Raw genomic sequence first — 15,362 nt, 5'->3', positions numbered from 1 at the left:
AGTGTTGGCCTCGGCCCCTTAGTTCCATTAGGCTTTGGCATTTTTGGATAATTGTAGCTTCCAGCTTTCTTGGGCCAGTTTGAAGGCCTTTTTCTGTTCCCTTTGCATAAGGTCCTTAAAGACATGGTTGGGAAAATTTGCTGTTAAAGAACAAGACCAGCCACAAATAGACCGGATTTCAACCCCATCCAACACTTGTGGGACGAATTGGGCGGGAGATTGTGAGCCTGGACATCAGTGCATGACCTCTGAAATGCAATTATTCTGAATGACAGGGCAAAAATGCCCACGAACATCTCCAAAATCTTGTAGAAACATCAAGACCTTGGAGCCAAGAGAGGCCAAAAAGGTCAATTAGGACTGTACGAGAAGACAAATATTAGAACTCTGATGGCACAATGAAAAAGGATGCCGAGGTAAAAGTTGCTCCTAAGGGGGGCCATAGGCTACAAATTATGTCCTGTTGTAATTTGGGGAATTGGTTACAGATTGTGTTGGTGCCTCTACCTGACAAATATATGGTGCATACAAGATCAGAGCTATACATTAGGTCCTCACATCCATGAAGATGTTCTTACCATCCATATCCCCTTGTGCTGCTTCAACATCCAAATATTAAGGTGACATATTACCAAACACTACTCCATAACCTCGTCGTGTCTTCAGCGATATTAATAGAGGGTACGATGGGTTTATACTTTTACAATCAGATGCAATTTACGATTTGTTATGAGAGCTCCGACTCCCTGCTATTCGCCATAAGTGGATGTATGAACAAAAAAGGAGACCACACCAGGGTATTCTTCAAACAATCATACAGAAAAGGTCGCTGGCTCGCCTCATAAATGACTTTTACGGGATAGTCATTCCACAACTAGAACATATTGTACATTTATCCACTCTGGCATCCGGTAGAGTCATACATCACCATAAAGGGATGATATGAGAAAATATATTTATATATGCTATATTTGTTTAATCTATACTTTTATATATTTTTTTCAACATGCTTCATAAAAAATAACTCATGATGGCATGCATTGTATGCAGCAAAAATTATTATTATATATATTTTTTTTAATCTTAATTTCATGGACTTTTAGCATAAAAGCACTTCATTTTCATTACAGTTTTCAGGCCAAAGGGCTTTGTAATAGTTTGTGATCATCATAGAAGTCTAGTTAGAATCTGTTAGTAAGGGCCACTCTTTCATCTCACCATCAAAAAGGAACAAAAAAAACAAAAGAAAAAACAAACACAGAAATATGGACATGCAGGTCTTTGAAATGTAATGCTAGCAACACCTTTAAACCTAAATGTACCTGAACAGCTGAGTAATTATGATGCATAAGCAAATTAGATCTTAGGTGCATTGGGCGTGGAGGAGCACTTCACCAAGCTCTGCCTCCTGAGAAAGTTTCTCCACCCAGCACCAGCCTCTTTAGCTTAATTGATAACTCACTGCCTGATTTCCTTGCCTGACATCACACAGATGATGAGCAAACGTGCTGGGATAAGGCGTTATTCGACCATGCTCGGTTGCTAAATGAGTTTATTCGAAAAATATGTTTGAGTCCGTGCGGCTGCATGTCTCGCGGCTGTTAGGCAGTCGCAACACTTGCAGGCTGACACTGTTAGCACACGAACATGTTCCGATAACCCCTTATCCGAGCATGTTCGTTCATCACTAGTGTCCATCAATCAAGCTAAAGGGAAGAAACCAGCTCAGGAAGTGTTCAGCCACACCTAGAGCACTTAACACCTCATTTGCACATTAAAACTAAAATTTCTCTATGCACAAAAAAATAAAAAATGAATAAAAAAATGGCTTGGGTTGTACTTCTTGTAGTTATGGTCTGGTCATAAAGTTACAACCTTCAATACTACTCAGGCCGGGGTCACACTTGCGAGTGTGATGCGAGAAACTTGTGCATCAATACCGGGCACTGCCGTCAGCACTCGGAACTTGAGCGTGCTGCTGCCTAGAAATACATGCAGCCGCACACTCCAGTCACAAGTGATGGCGGCAGCGCTGGGTATTGATGCGCTAGTTTCTCGCAAGTGTGACCCTGGCCTAATTGTCTTAATAGCACAAGAACTCAAACATACAATATATACCAAATAGCCAAATTTAAAAAAAGAAAAAAAAAAAAATATATATATATATATATATATATTGTAAAACTTACTATTCATATGCAATAATTGTAGAAGGCAACAAATATATATAGATAAATTACAACGATGATATTCGTAGCGTAGAGTTGAGCAAAGTGACATGTAGGACACTGGTCTTCCATGCACATCGGAACTACATGGCAGCTAGGCCTGAGCAGGGCGAACTTCCTCGACCAGGAATCTAATACCAGAATCTTGGTCAGTTTTTGTGAGGAGTAAGCCCATATAATGGCAAGGCATGATGACCTCACAGTGGCTTAGTAATCACAAGAGATGCCTAGGATGATGGTATTCGAGTCCTGGCAGTGGAAGTTTGCACTCGCCTGGTCTGGGCCACCACGTAGTTCCAACTGGACCAAAATCCTGCCAATCATTTTGCTAAACTCTAGTACAAAGCAGGACAAATCCTGGGAACTAGGTAGACAACATATGTAAGAATTTGCCCCTGGTTTTTGATAAAGGTATAAGATTACGGTCTTATCCCACGTCTACCATATTTGCTCCATTTCTGATAGAATACACGTCATACAATGCATTACCTGCCTCTGGTCTGGCCTTTCAAATGCAGCATTGGCTCCATATGCATTACACGATTCCACAACGTAGTCAGAGTTGACACCCAAAAGTGAACTTGATTCTCCACAAGATCCATCAGCAACTATAATGATCTTGGGCCACTCCCCTTGGGATATTTTTCGTATGTACTCTTCTGTAAACTAAAAGAAAAATAGGCAAATATACTATTAAGAATCCAGTTATACAAGATTGTTCTGGAAAGGTTACATTCTGGAAACCGCGTGGTGCACCATTCCTTTGGCTTTTTCGGATGCAAAAAAAACCATATAGGTTAGCTTGTCCCAAATCGATGACTCCAGTAGGGTACCAGTGGTTAGACTCCCAGCAAATTACATCTTTATGGTAATGCTTACCAACTAGTGATGAGCGAATATACTCGTTGCTCGGGTTTTCCCGAGCATGCTTGGGTGGTCTGAGTATTTGTTAGTGCTCAGAGATTTAGTTTTTGTTGACGCAGCTGCATAATTTACAGCTGCTAGACAGGCTGAGTACATGTGGTGGTTGCCTGGTTGCTAGGGAATCCCCACATGTATTCAAGCTGTCTAGTAGCCATAAATCATGCAGCTGCATTGACAAAAACTAAATCTTCAAGCACTAACAAATACTCGGAGACCACCCAAGCATGCTCGGGGGAGACCCGAGCAACAGTGCTACTCGCCCATCACTATTAACAACCAATCCTTTAAAAGGGTAGGCACCAAGATACCTTAGCTCCTATTCATATGATAAGTGATGAATTGCTGGAGGTCCCACTAATAGGACCAATGCCAATCCCAAAAATGTTGAACAGTCAAGTACCATTTATTAACTAGGAGATAGACAATCACATGCTCCATTGTGTACAAGTGTCCTATGGCTAATGAATAGAACAGTGGTCTGCATTCTCAATGTAGTTGGGATGCTACAGAGGAAAATTCTCGGGATCAGTTGTGGTCCAAGCAGTGAAATCACCTGCAAGTTTTCACCTACCGTATGGATTGGTAATGACTAGTGATGAGCGAGTATACTCGTTACTCGGGTTTCTCCGAGCATGCTCGGGTGGTCCCGAGTATTTTGGGCATGCTCGGAGATTTAGTTTTAATCGCCTCAACTGCATGATTTGTGACTGCTAGCCAGCCTGAATACATGTGGGGGTTGCCTGTTTGCTAGGGAATTCCCACATGCATTCAGCCTGGCTAGTAGCTGCAAATCATGCAGGTGCAGCAATGAAAACAATCTCTGAGAACTCCAAAATACTCGGGACCACCCTAGCATGCTCGGGGAAACCCGAGTAACGAGTACACTCGCTCATCACTAGTAATGACCTGTTCAAACAGCACAGGCTGGGGAACCTACAGACCTTTTCTGCGGCCTCGGGGCAGATTCCTGGGGACAGCAGTGATCGGGCCAGCAGCTGGTCCTACTTGCACAGGCTGCATTCACTACTACAATTTTTTTTTTTTAAAAAGACCAAACTATAGCCGGCACTCACATCTTATTAAAAGAATGGCTTTCTTGATCCAGTAGTATCAAAAAAAGGCAACAAAAAAAAAAAAAAAAATTAAAAAAGGCAATATCTGTTGCGCTCCTAGGCAACATGTTTCAGACCTTCATGGTTCTTTGTCAAGCCTTGATAAAGGACCATGCAGGTGTGAAACATGTTTCCTGGGAGCGCAGTGGATATTTTTCTGCCTTTCATTTTTGTGCCTTTTACACTATAGGATCCCGCCACCACCTGCAGGCTCAGTCAATAACGAATGTGTTCCGAATAAGGAGAGGAGGAGAAAGTAATTGCTAGAATACTTCTTGTAGTTTATCTTCCCTGAGAACAAAAGGATTGAAGATGTCGAAATCCTTCAGCCCAATGCATTCTGTAGTGTAAGGTGATCACTCGTGTCCACAAAATTCAGAGCCAACATGGCTACTTCCAATAACTAAATCATACTGACCAATCACCACCTATTGCCTGAATCATTACAATCATTGCATTGTCTAGAATGTGTCAGTACACCAATATTCATCATTATACCTTCCATGATGCCCCCTGATGAAGGAGCTGCTTTCTCCGAAACACGTGACGGGTTCGGGCTCGGTCACCTATTCATCCTGCACATATTAGGTATGTATCCATGCCTGATGGCTGACATTACTTTTGCTAAAGCTGTGGCACTTGTCCAATATTCGTTATGCAGCTATAGATATCTATCATAATGAGGCTTAATACTATGTTATAGCAGGGGCTTGTTGGTGATCCGGCCCGTTATCTATGGCCATTGGAGCACATGTTTTTCCTCTGTTTGCATCATTGTATTTGATTTGGTGGTTTTAATGTTGTTTAATAAAGTCTATGTTTTATGGGACTATATGGCTGCTTATTTTTCTTTTTTCTTTTTTGTTGCTTCCAATGGATGTAGCTTTATTGATTTAGGGTAAAAATGGCAAAATTAGTTAGGACCCCCTATAACCTCTTTAGCCTATTGGGTTTAGTGATTTGGAATTTCAAGTGAATAATGGAATGAGAGAGCTCAACTCGTTGGCAGATGAGCTTATACGCTTTGATCAAGATGGGTGTAACGTATTTCACATTTCTACATGTAGCAATAGTGGAATCCATATGCATATTGTTTGCAAAGTGCTGTTGTGTAGTGGTTGCATATCAGCGCTTCTATTGCAACCACAGTATACTTGCAGCAAGGTGGCTCAGTGGTTAGCAACGTTGCTTTGCAGCATCAGGTTCAAATCTAAACAAGGACAACATCTGCAAAGAGTTGGTATGTTCTCCCCGTGTTTGCGTTGGTTTCCTCTGGATTCTCCGGTTTCCTCCCACACTCCAAAGACATACTGATAGGGAATTTAGATTGTGAGCCCCAATGGGGACAGCGATGATAATGTCTGTAAAGTGCTGCCGAATATAAATGGCGCTGTATAAGCAAGAAAAAGGAATATAAAATTTATTTAAATACTATAGGTAGTTCTGATCATATCCTATATATTTTGTATTAGATGGAGGTGACCACTTCCAAAGAACTGTACCCCTATACACTTTTAATTAAAGCAAAGTATTGCAGGATCCTAAGGTTTCCCAGGTCATTGCAGCCTCGGCACAAATGATCCAGAGAGGTTGCCTTGTTAACAGATGGGCTCACAGACTTTGATCAAAATATGTGCAAAGTACTTGATGAGTGATGAGCGAATGTGCTGGGAAAAGGTGTTATCGGAGCATGTTCGGTGATAACCGAATGACCTTGGTGTGCCAAAAATATGTTCGAGTCCCAGCGGCTGCATGTCTCGCGGCTGATCAACAGCTGCAAAACAAGCAGGGATTGTCTAACAGGTGCGAGACATGCAGCAGTGGGGACTCAATCTTTTAGGCATGCTGAAGTTACTCAAGCAAGTTCGCTCATCACAAGTACCAATAATGGAATTAATTTGTGTAATGTTCCGAGTGCTGTTGCATGGTGATTGTCACGGTTCCTAGAGTGGATCCACTGGATCGTGGGGCTGACCGATCCTGGGCGAGCAGACCAGATGAAACCACCCCCTATACAGGGAGCGTTAGGAGCAGGCCCGAGGGGGCTTAAGGTATACCGCAATGGCTAGTACCAGGGACCGGCTCGTAGAAGATAGAGAAAACTAGACGGCGCAGACTGCAAACAGGGAAATACACCGGGGTCCAGAGAGAAGCAGAGCGCGCACCGGGTAGTGTGCAGGGAATCAGGGCAGAGCAGAGCGCACACCGGGTAGTGTGCAGGGAATCAGGGCAGAGCAGAGCGCACACCGGGTAGTGTGCAGGAGCCCAGGACAGAGCAGAGCGCGCACCGGGTAGTGTGCAGGAGACCAGGACAGAGCAGAGCGCACATCAGGTAGTGTGCGGGAGACCAGGACAGAGCAGAGCGCACATCGGGTAGTGTGCAGGAGCCCAGGACAGAGCAGAGCGCGCACCGGGTAGTGTGCGGGAGACCAGGACAGAGCAGAGCGCGCACCGGGTAGTGTGCGGGAGCCCAGGACAGAGCAGAGCGCGCACCGGGTAGTGTGCGGAAGCCCAGGACAGAGCAGAGCGCGCACCGGGTAGTGTGCGGGAGCCCAGGACAGAGCAGAGCGCGCACCGGGTAGTGTGCGGGAGCCCAGGACACAGCAGAGCGCGCAGCGGGTAGTGTGCGTGAGACCAGGACAAAGCAGAGCGCGCACCGGGTAGTGTGCAGGAGCCCAGGACAGAGCAGAGCGTGCACCGGGTAGTGAGCGGGAAACCAGGACAGAGCAGAGCGCACACCAGGTAGTGTGCGGGAGACCAGGGCAGAGAAGAGCATGCACTCTAAGGCCGGCGTCACACTTGGCGTAAGACAATACGCCACGTATTATACGTCCGTACTACGGCCGTAATACGGAGAAATGTTCCCAAAATATTGATCCGTAGTCAGGGTGTGTCAGTGTATTTTGCGCATGGCATCCTCCGTATGTAATCCGTATGGCATCCGTACTGCGAGATTTTCGCGCAGGCTTGCAAAACCGACATCTAATGGATTTATGTGCTCAAATGTTCATTAAAACACACACATATATATATATATATATATATATATATGTCATTGAGACACATATATATATATTCTGTATTTAGATTTCATTCAGCGCGATATCTGTGAACAGCCGGTAATTCAATTGCCGGCTTTTCATTTCTCCTGCACAAACCCGACAGGATATGAGACATGGTTTACATACAGTAAACCATCTCATATCCCCTTTTTTTTTGCATATTCCACACTACTAATGTTAGTAGTGTGTGTGTGCAAAATTTCAGCACTGTAGCTGCTAAAATAAAGGGTTAAATGGCGGAAAAAATTGGCGTGGGCTCCCGCGCAATTTTCTCCGCCAGAATGGTAAAGCCAGTGACTGAGGGCAGATATTAATAGCCAGGAGAGGGTCCATGGTTATTGGCCCCCCCGTGGCTAAAAACATCTGCCCCCAGCCACCCCAGAAAAGGCACATCTGGAAGATGCGCCTATTCTGGCACTTGGCCACTCTCTTCCCACTCCCTGTAGCGGTGGGATATGGGGTAATGAAGGGTTAATGCCACCTTGCTATTGGAAGGTGACATTAAGCCAGATTAATAATGGAGAGGCGTCAATTATGACACCTATCCATTATTAATCCAATTGTAGGAAAGGGTTAAAAAACACACACACACACACACATTATTATAAAGGATTTTAATGAAATAAACACAGCGGTTGTTGTAATAATTTATTGTTCTCGCAATCCATTTCCAGGCCCTCGCTTGGCAAAATAATTAACGCACAAGATACATACCTTCTGATGTCAGATCACGTCCCACGAAGTAATCCATCTGAAGGGGTTAACTAATATTACAGGCACGAGCTGCGATAATCCACTCGCTCCTGCCTGTAATCCCCCGGGTGCTGAAAGGAAAGCTGGATCTGTACTTACATTGAGTCGCGGTGATGCGCCCCTGCTGGATGTTCTCATGAACTGCAGCCTGGGAACTTTTTCCCACGCTCCAGGTCATATGAGGACATCCACCAGGGGGCGCCTCACCGCGACTGAAGGAAATGTAGGTCAATGACCTACATTTCATTCATTCGCTGGGGATTACAGGCACGAGCACCGCTGCATTTAGCAGGGCTCCTGCCTGTAATATTAGTTAACCCCTCCAGATGGATTACATCGTGGGACGTGATCTGACATCAGAAGGTATGTATCTTGTGCGTTTATTATTTTGCCAAGCGAGGGTTTGCAAATGGATTGAGAGAACAATAAATTATTACAACAACCGCTGTGTTTATTTCATTAAAATCCTTTATAATAATGTGTGTGTGTGTTTTTTAACCCTTTCCTACAATTGGATTAATAATGGATAGGTGTCTGTTATGGTTCTCAATGGCAAGAGAACATAGCCCAGCAAATATAAGAACTAGCTCTTGGAAGGATGGAAACTAAACTGACCATGAACTAAACCTGCCGCACAACTAACAGTAGCCGGGTAGCGTAGCCTGCGTTTTATCCCTAGACGCCCAGCGCCGGCCGGAGGACTAACTAATCCTAGCAGAGGAAAATATAGTCCTGGCTCACCTCTAGAGAAATTTCCCCGAAAGGCAGACAGAGGCCCCCACAAATATTGGCGGTGATTTTAGATGAAATGACAAACGTAGTATGAAAATAGGTTTAGCAAAATTGAGGTCCGCTTACTAGATAGCAGGAAGACAGAAAGGGCACTTTCATGGTCAGCTGAAAACACTATCAAAATACCATCCTGAAATTACTTTAAGACTCTAGTATTAACTCATAACATCAGAGTGGCAATTTCAGATCACAAGAGCTTTCCAGACACAGAAACGAAACTACAGCTGTGAACTGGAACAAAATGCAAAAACAAACAAGGACCAAAGTCCAACTTAGCTGGGAGTTGTCTAGTAGCAGGAACATGCACAGAAAGGCTTCTGATTACAATGTTGACCGGCATGGAAGTGACAGAGGAGCAAGGCTAAATAGCGACTCCCACATCCTGATGGAAACAGGTGAACAGAGAGGATGATGCACACCAGTTCAACTCCACCAGTGGCCACCGGGGGAGCCCAAAATCCAATTTCACAACAGGTGTCATAATTGACGCCTCTCCATTATTAATCTGGCTTAATGTCACCTTCCAATAGCAAGGTGGCATTAACCCTTCATTACCCCATATCCCACCGCTACAGGGAGTGGGAAGAGAGTGGCCAAGTGCCAGAATAGGCGCATCTTCCAGATGTGCCTTTTCTGGGGTGGCTGGGGGCAGATGTTTGTAGCCACAGGGGGGGCAATAACCATGGACCCTCTCCTGGCTATTAATATCTGCCCTCAGTCACTGGCTTTACCATTCTGGCGGAGAAAATTGCGCGGGAGCCCACGCCAATTTTTTCCGCCATTTAACCCTTTATTTTAGCAGCTACAGTGCACAAATTTTGCACATACACACTACTAACATTAGTAGTGTGGAATATGCAAAAAAAATGGGGATATGAGATGGTTTACTGTATGAAAACCATGTCTCATATCATGTCGGGTTTGTGAAGGAGAAGGAAAAAGCCGGCAATTGAATTACCGACTTTTCACTAACACCGCTGCGTATTTCTCGCAAGTCACACTGCAGGTCCGTGTGGAATCCGTATTTTTCTCGCCCCCATAGACTTTCATTGGCGTATTATTAGCGCAATACGCTGACAAACGCAGCATGCTGCGATTTTGTACGGCCGTAGAAAGCCGTATAATACTGAACCGTAATATACGGCTGATAGGAGCAGCCCCATTGAGAATAATTGTGCCGTATGTAATGCGAGTTTTACGGACGTAGTTTCTGCGCTCTTACGTCCGTAAAACTCGCCAGTGTGACGCCGGCCTAAGTAGAGCGCCGGGACCTGGGACACAAGAGTACAGAGCATGCACCAGAGTGAGTCACCAGGCGCTGATGTGAGGGAGAGGGCGCCAGAAATACTGACACCAGACACAGAGGAGGAGGGCAATTCTGGGTCAGGACACCTGGAAACTGAACAAAGGAATCCAGGAAGTTTGCGCCTGCAGCCTAAGGAGGCACACGGCACGGACCGCGGGCACCTCGTGAGGCACGCAAGCCCGGAGACAGCCGACCGTGGTGATTATATATATATATATATATATATATATATATATATATATATATATATATATATATATATATATATATATATATATATATACACATACATATACACACACACACACACGCATACATACATACATACATACATACATACACACACACAAGTTTAGGTTTACCATTCTAAGATTAAAAAAAAAAAAAAACAACATTCCAGATCTTTCAAATACCCCAATTCTGTCCAGGTGCCCTTATCCAAGGAACTAGGGTTGTTCGTGGCTTTGTTGAAATACCATGTTCGGATATCGAAAGTCTAAAGAGGGTGCAGAAGTTACATTAACAACAGAGTTCTTGAAAAACAAGGGGCCTGGTTGTTGCATAAAAGGACAGCAGTATTAGGCTACGTGCACACGCTGCGGTTTTTGCTGCGGAATTTTCCGCAGCGGCTTTGCAAAATCCGCAGTGCAAAACCACTGCGGTTTTCACTGCGGATTTTTGTGCGGTTTCTTCTGCGGATTCCTCTGCGGGTTTTCAACTGCACTTTCCTATTGGTGCAAGTTATATCCGCAGCGGAATCCGAAGAAAGAAGTGACATGCTCCTTTTTTTCTGCAGAGAATCCGCGCGGATTTTTCTGCTTCGTGGGCACTGCGGATTTTGTTTTCCATAGGGTTACATTGTACTGTACACCGTATGGAAAACTGCTGCGGATCCGCAGCGTCAAATCCGCTGCGGATCCGCAGCAAAATCCGCAGCGTGTGCACGTAGCCTTAATGGCTTATATTATGGGGTTTGCAGATATTGTGATGGGTCCAGGGGCTTCAAGCTAGACCTCTAGGACAGAGCGTTATGTTAGGGCCACATTTGGCGGGGTACATTTCCGAAGAGACAATTGTAAAAAAAATAAATAAATAAAAGCAAATTGTCAGTATACCGTTGACATCTTTAATATGGGGTTACTCTCACTGCCTTCATATCTGTAGTAGGAATTATCCGATCCTTCAATTTTATCATCAGTTCTGTTTGGGGATCTATTAGAATAAGAAGATATATTCTATAGAACTTGATGATGCAGCGCCCCAGAGTCCTGGTCGTTGCAGTAATGTCGTTCTTCCACCAGGGGGAGTGATGTTACATCTGAAGGCAATAAAGGAGATCACTTTGCCAGGTATCATAAACCATACACCACACTTCACACTCCAGTCCACCAGGGGGAGTTTCGCTGCTATCTATTAGGGCACTCCTCACAATTAGGTAAAACTGGTGGGCTGGATAGGAAGTTAGGCATAAGCTGACTGGGCTTCACCCAGGCAGCACCCTGTCAGGCAGCCAGAGGGGAAGGAGGAACATCAAAGAGCTGCAGACAGAGGGGTCCCTGACAGGGGTGGGATCCTGTCACAGGCCTAGACAGAAGGCCACAGAGCTGCACCTGCCCCACGTGTGGCAGCATCCTAAGGAAGGACATGAAAGAGAACTGTATTGTAGAGGGTGAGAAACCAAGTCATAGCACAAGGAGAGGAATCCAGAAGGAGTTCTGCCCTGTAAAAGGCTGCCTCCTTTCTGAGGCGCAGAATCCGGGAGCCGGAACACCGAGGGAGTAAACGTCTCCAAGCCTTGCTCCAGAGACCGTCAGGACAGTTAATTCCACGTTAGCTGCCCGACCCATACCCAGGAGGCACGGTTGCAACTTGTGGGGGCATGATAGAGTCCCTGTAAAAAGCCTCAGGCCACCAGTCATATGGGTTTGTCCTATCCATTCCATCAGGGGGACAGAGAGAAAGAGAAATAACATCTAGAACACCAACATCAGTTGTGAGGACCTTACCGAGAAGCTCAGCAGGGAGGTACTACAACACCCAGGTGCTAGAGGAAAGCTACTGATTTCCACCTGGATAAGGGGACTCTGGATTTGCCTTCAGACCGGCCGGACTCTGCCTACCCTGTGGTCTGTACCCTGGACTGTGGATGCTGAAGCCTTCAGTAAAGGTAAAGAGACTGCAACCTTGTGTCCTTGTTATTCACTGCACCTTACATCATCCACCATCCACCATCTACACCCTGGGGATACACTTCACCTGTGGGAAGGTATACCATCTAGCTGCCATCACATCACCCCAGCGGACCCCTAATCAGCGTCGGTCACCCTGACCAAATACCACAGGTGGCATCATGAACATTATCTCTTTAAAGACCTTTCCCCCACCATTTATAACGGACGTCCCTAGGGCCACGGTCCGGGTCAGCCACCGTGACATCCCCATGGAGAACCGAAGGGTCCGGCTCCGAGTACCCCACTGCCCTACGGGGGCGCTCCAATGACATAGTATAGGAATGAATGGTGGTGGTTGTAGCTTGAAGCAATATGGACACCCCTAATTACATGGAGGTTTGATTTATGGCCCACGGTTTTTCCTAGTAGATTACCACCAATTCCTAGAATATGGAGGCTGCTGCAGCATAACTAGAGGGAATTATAAGGGAAGTTTCTCCAAGAAGGCTCGAAATCTTCAGATGTGTCCATCCAGGGGCAGATGGACCATTGGTGCAGCCACATAGAGGTCCAAGGGATAAGGGGGCCACTTCCTCCTCCAAAACCAGGTGTAATTGCACATTATGATACTTGCCCAGAGCCCTCTTCGGTCTGTATCCACCTCCACTTTTTTTGTACGCTGAAAGTTCAATTCAATATAGTAACAAGGTCACAAAACCCATGAAAGAATGTAGACCATATCAGAACCACTGGGTGGGCATAAATGGAATATTGTAAACATCTCATGACCAAAAATAATTTTTTAAAACTTCTTGGTTCAACGTATCCCGAGATGAATGATATGGAGGGAAAAAGCCAAATTACTTATCGGTAATGCTCTTTTAATGAGTCCACGACAGCACCCCACATGAGAGAGAGGGATCCGCCCATAGGAACAGGAAACCTACAGAATAAAAGGAGGTGGTCCCCTCTCCTCCTCAGTTTAGTTTACAGAGTATAAAAAGGGGACCGTAAAAGCTTTAGTATTAACTCATATTCAGCAACATAAATGTCTTAAACTCTATACAACCATTATTTGTGAGCTTAAAAGAAAGAAACTGCATAATTAGGGAGGGTAGTAAATGGGTGCTGTCGTGGACTCATTAAAAGAGCATTACCGGTAAGTAATCCGGCTTTTTACCCTTCACCATGACAGCACCCCACATGAGAGATTTTCAGAGAGTCATTATCTGGGTGGGATTACTGTACTAAGAACAGCTCTACCAAAGGTCAGGTCAGAAGATGTAGATAGATCAAGTCTATAATGGTTGTAAAAGGTAGAAGGTGTAGACCAGGTTGCGGCCTTACATATTAAGTGGATTGGTACATCTGCTTGTTCCGCCCAGGAGGAAGCCATGGCTCGTGTTGAATGTGCTTTTATGCCCACTGGAGGAATCTCGCCCTTTGATGTATAGGCCAAGCAGATAGCTTCTCTGATTCACCGAGAAATGGTAGCTCTTGTGACCCCATGTCGTTTCTTGTGGCCCTGAAAGGAGACAAACAGAGCCATACTCTGCCTCCATGTCTGAGACATTTCTATATAGGCCAGGATGGCTCTTCTGACATCTAAGGTGTGGAACTTATGTTGTTCTGGAGTTACAGGGGAATCAAAAAAGGAAGGGAGAAATATTTCCTGTGATCTGTGGTAGGTGGATGTCACTTTAGGGAGGTATGAGGGGTCTCGTTTTAGGACTATTCGATCTTGAAACACTATTAAGAAAGGTGGGTCTACTGATAGGGCCTGGATGTCGCTAACCCTTCTAGCTGAGGTTAGGGCTACTTTATATGTTAGGACATTTAGAGGTATGGAATCTAGTGGCTCAAATGGGGAGCCGGTTAAGGCCTCCAGTACTAGATTTAAATCCCACGGAGGTTGACGGGGAATATGGACCGGGTTACTACGCTCACAAGACTTTATAAATCTGGAGATCCACCTATTAGCTGCTATATTGCATCCATATAGGGCTCCTAATGCCGAGACCTGAACCCTCAAGGTGTTTACCGATAACCCTAATTCTCGGCCTTTTTGTAAGAACTCTAGAATAGGTGTCACCGGAACTTGCTTAGTGAACGGTACTGTATAAAAATGTAAGAATTTATTCCATACCCTACTATATATTAGGGTGGTAGATCTTTTTCTACTCAGTAAAAGGGTGTTTACTAGTTCCACTGAAAACCCCCTTGAACTTAATAGTTGCCTCTCAAATTCCACGCCGTTAAGTGAAGACCTTTTACTTGCGGGTGGAAAAAGGGGCCCTGGAACAGTAGCTCCTTGTCTGATGGAAGAATCCATGGATCGCATAGACACATGGTCTGGAGACAAGAGAACCATTGTCTTCTTGGCCAAAAGGGTGCAATGAGGATTACTCTTGCTTGTTCCCTCCTGATTTTTCTGATAACTAGTGGAATCAGAGACATCGGAGAAAAGGAGTATGCCAGTTTGAACTTCCAAGGATGGTGGAGAGAGTCCAACATGTCTGGATGATCCATGAAGTTCAGGGAAGCGAATCTTTTTTCTTGTCTGTTGTCTCTTGTGGTGAACAGATCTATCTGTGGTATACCCCATGTTCTTGTTATCATTTTGAATATGGTTCTGTTTAAGGTCCATTCCCCTTGGCGTAACATGTTTCGACTGAGGTAGTCTGCTTTGATGTTTTCTACACCTCTGATGTGTAGGGCTGTTAGGGATGCAAGAGGAGTCTCTGCTAGCTGGAAGATGTCTGCTGCTATGGTCATCAGACTTCCTGACCGTGTACCACCTTGACGGTTCACATATGCCACTGTGGTGGAATTGTCCAAGAAAACCCTTACATGTGCTCCTTGAATCTGTGGAAGAAAATGATTTAAGGCATATTCTACCGCTCTTAACTCTTTCCAATTGGAAGAACATGTTAATTCTGCCTGGTCCCAAGTATCTTGGGCTAGACTATCCTCCATATGTGCACCCCACCCCATAGGGCTGGCGTCGGTAGTAA

General features: G+C 45.0%; 1 protein-coding gene across 3 annotated transcripts in view; it reads right to left on the bottom strand.

Annotated features, from left to right (window-relative positions):
• Positions 1-15,362, bottom strand: part of LOC143807134 (uncharacterized) — a 106,470-nt gene that overhangs the window by 43,965 nt on the left and 47,143 nt on the right. For all 3 annotated transcript variants that reach the window (XM_077288378.1, XM_077288375.1, XM_077288376.1), the window contains one exon: positions 2,718-2,894. In XM_077288378.1, coding sequence (XP_077144493.1) covers positions 2,718-2,894 — 177 coding nt within the window. The remainder of the gene's footprint in view (positions 1-2,717; positions 2,895-15,362) is intronic.

The sequence above is a fragment of the Ranitomeya variabilis genome, chromosome 2 (assembly GCF_051348905.1).
Source record: "Ranitomeya variabilis isolate aRanVar5 chromosome 2, aRanVar5.hap1, whole genome shotgun sequence".
Lineage (NCBI taxonomy): Eukaryota > Metazoa > Chordata > Amphibia > Anura > Dendrobatidae > Ranitomeya > Ranitomeya variabilis.
Note: the sequence above shows the minus strand (reverse complement) of the source record. Positions and strands in the feature narration are given on the sequence as shown.